Below are 1,282 nucleotides of genomic sequence, written 5' to 3'. Positions count from 1 at the left end.
ACTGGCAGGGAAGGGGCTCTCAGTGGGTTACTGCCAAGGGAAGGCAGCAGTGGGCTGGGGAGCAGCAGGGAGCAGAGCGGGGATCCCAGCAGCTCTGGCAAGGGCCTGGCACCCTGTGGCAAGGCCACACACAGAGCTCTGCTCAGGCTGGGGCTGAGTCTCAGGGGTGCACATGAGAAACCCAAAGGAGAGCCCTGCTCTTTCCCGAGGCCAGGAGACTCGCAGGGGAAGGAGCACCAAGGACAGGCTGTGTGGAAGAGCCATCCCGCCACCTCCAGCGGGTGCAGGGGACTCTGCCCACAGCAGCTACTTACAGCAGCAGGTACAGTCAGCAGCGGGGCAGTGGGAGACAGGCAAGTGGGAAAGGAGAGTCCAGGGAGAGAGAGGAAACACAGTTACTGCTCTGCGAGAGCTGCTGTCCCTCTACATGCAGAAGCAAGCAGGGACAGTGCAAGCCAGCCCTGCTGAGAGACACCTTTGTGCCTCCTCCCCACCTCTCGACACCCCCTAGAGCTGTTTCACTACTAAGAACCCATCCAGGATGGGCTGTGATTTTACTCCGAGACTCCACGTGAAACTGCAAATTACCTTCTTCACCTCCTTCCCGAGGGTGCTCTGGTTCCTGGCATCAGCAAGCAACGGACACCCTTGCTCCCTCTGTCAGCCCTTCACAGCCTCACTCCCCCTTCCACACCCCTCTGGGACACTATCCCTGTCCCCAGCACCACTGACAGCCTTCACCCCCAACCCTGGTATCAGCAACGCAGTCCAAAGCCACCTTTTTTCTTCAACCGAACCCTGCATTCTGCTGCCTGAAGGAGAAGCAGGAGCATCAGCCCACAAAAGCACCCCAATCTCTCACTTGAAACCTGCTCCCATCTCTTGCCCCTAAAGGTGACTCCACCAGACCAAGCCCCCCACTGGCTCCCGTCCCTGACGGAGCAGAGCCTGGCGCGCAGCCGACCGATCGTACCGTGTCGCTTATAGATGGGAGGTTTCCTGTAGATGTTACTCTCGCCGGCAGCTGGTGGAAGAAAGAAAGAAAGGGAAGAAAGAAGGAAGGAAGGGGAGGTCAGTGCGGGTGTGCTGAGAACGGGCAGGACAGAGGTCCTGCAGGAGATGATCCCCCACCCCACGTTTCCATTACACCACCGCCTCTGGCTCCGTGCGTCCCACCAGGCCAGGCGGACACGGAGCTGGGCAGCAGGACGGTCCCAGGGCTGCCCTCGGGCGGGGGGTGCGCGCAGAGGACATGCAGTGAGCGGCCCAGGCTCAGCATGCA

The 1,282-nt window shown here is 60.6% G+C and overlaps 1 protein-coding gene across 1 annotated transcript in view; it reads right to left on the bottom strand.

The window, feature by feature from the left end:
- LOC104280166 (actin-binding LIM protein 3-like) overlaps positions 1–1,024 on the bottom strand; it is a gene marked incomplete at its 5' end in the record, with an annotated part of 5,645 nt that extends 4,621 nt beyond the window's left edge. Inside the window, one exon of the mRNA XM_009877738.1 lies at positions 974–1,024. Within this exon, the coding sequence (XP_009876040.1) occupies positions 974–1,024 (51 nt within the window). The remainder of the gene's footprint in view (positions 1–973) is intronic.
- Positions 1,025–1,282: the final 258 nt, after the last annotated feature.

The sequence above is a fragment of the Apaloderma vittatum genome, unplaced genomic scaffold (assembly GCF_000703405.1).
Source record: "Apaloderma vittatum isolate BGI_N311 unplaced genomic scaffold, ASM70340v1 scaffold24391, whole genome shotgun sequence".
Taxonomy (NCBI): Eukaryota; Metazoa; Chordata; class Aves; order Trogoniformes; family Trogonidae; genus Apaloderma; species Apaloderma vittatum.
The sequence above is the reverse complement of the archived record's forward strand: the minus strand, read 5'-3'. Positions and strand labels throughout refer to the sequence as shown.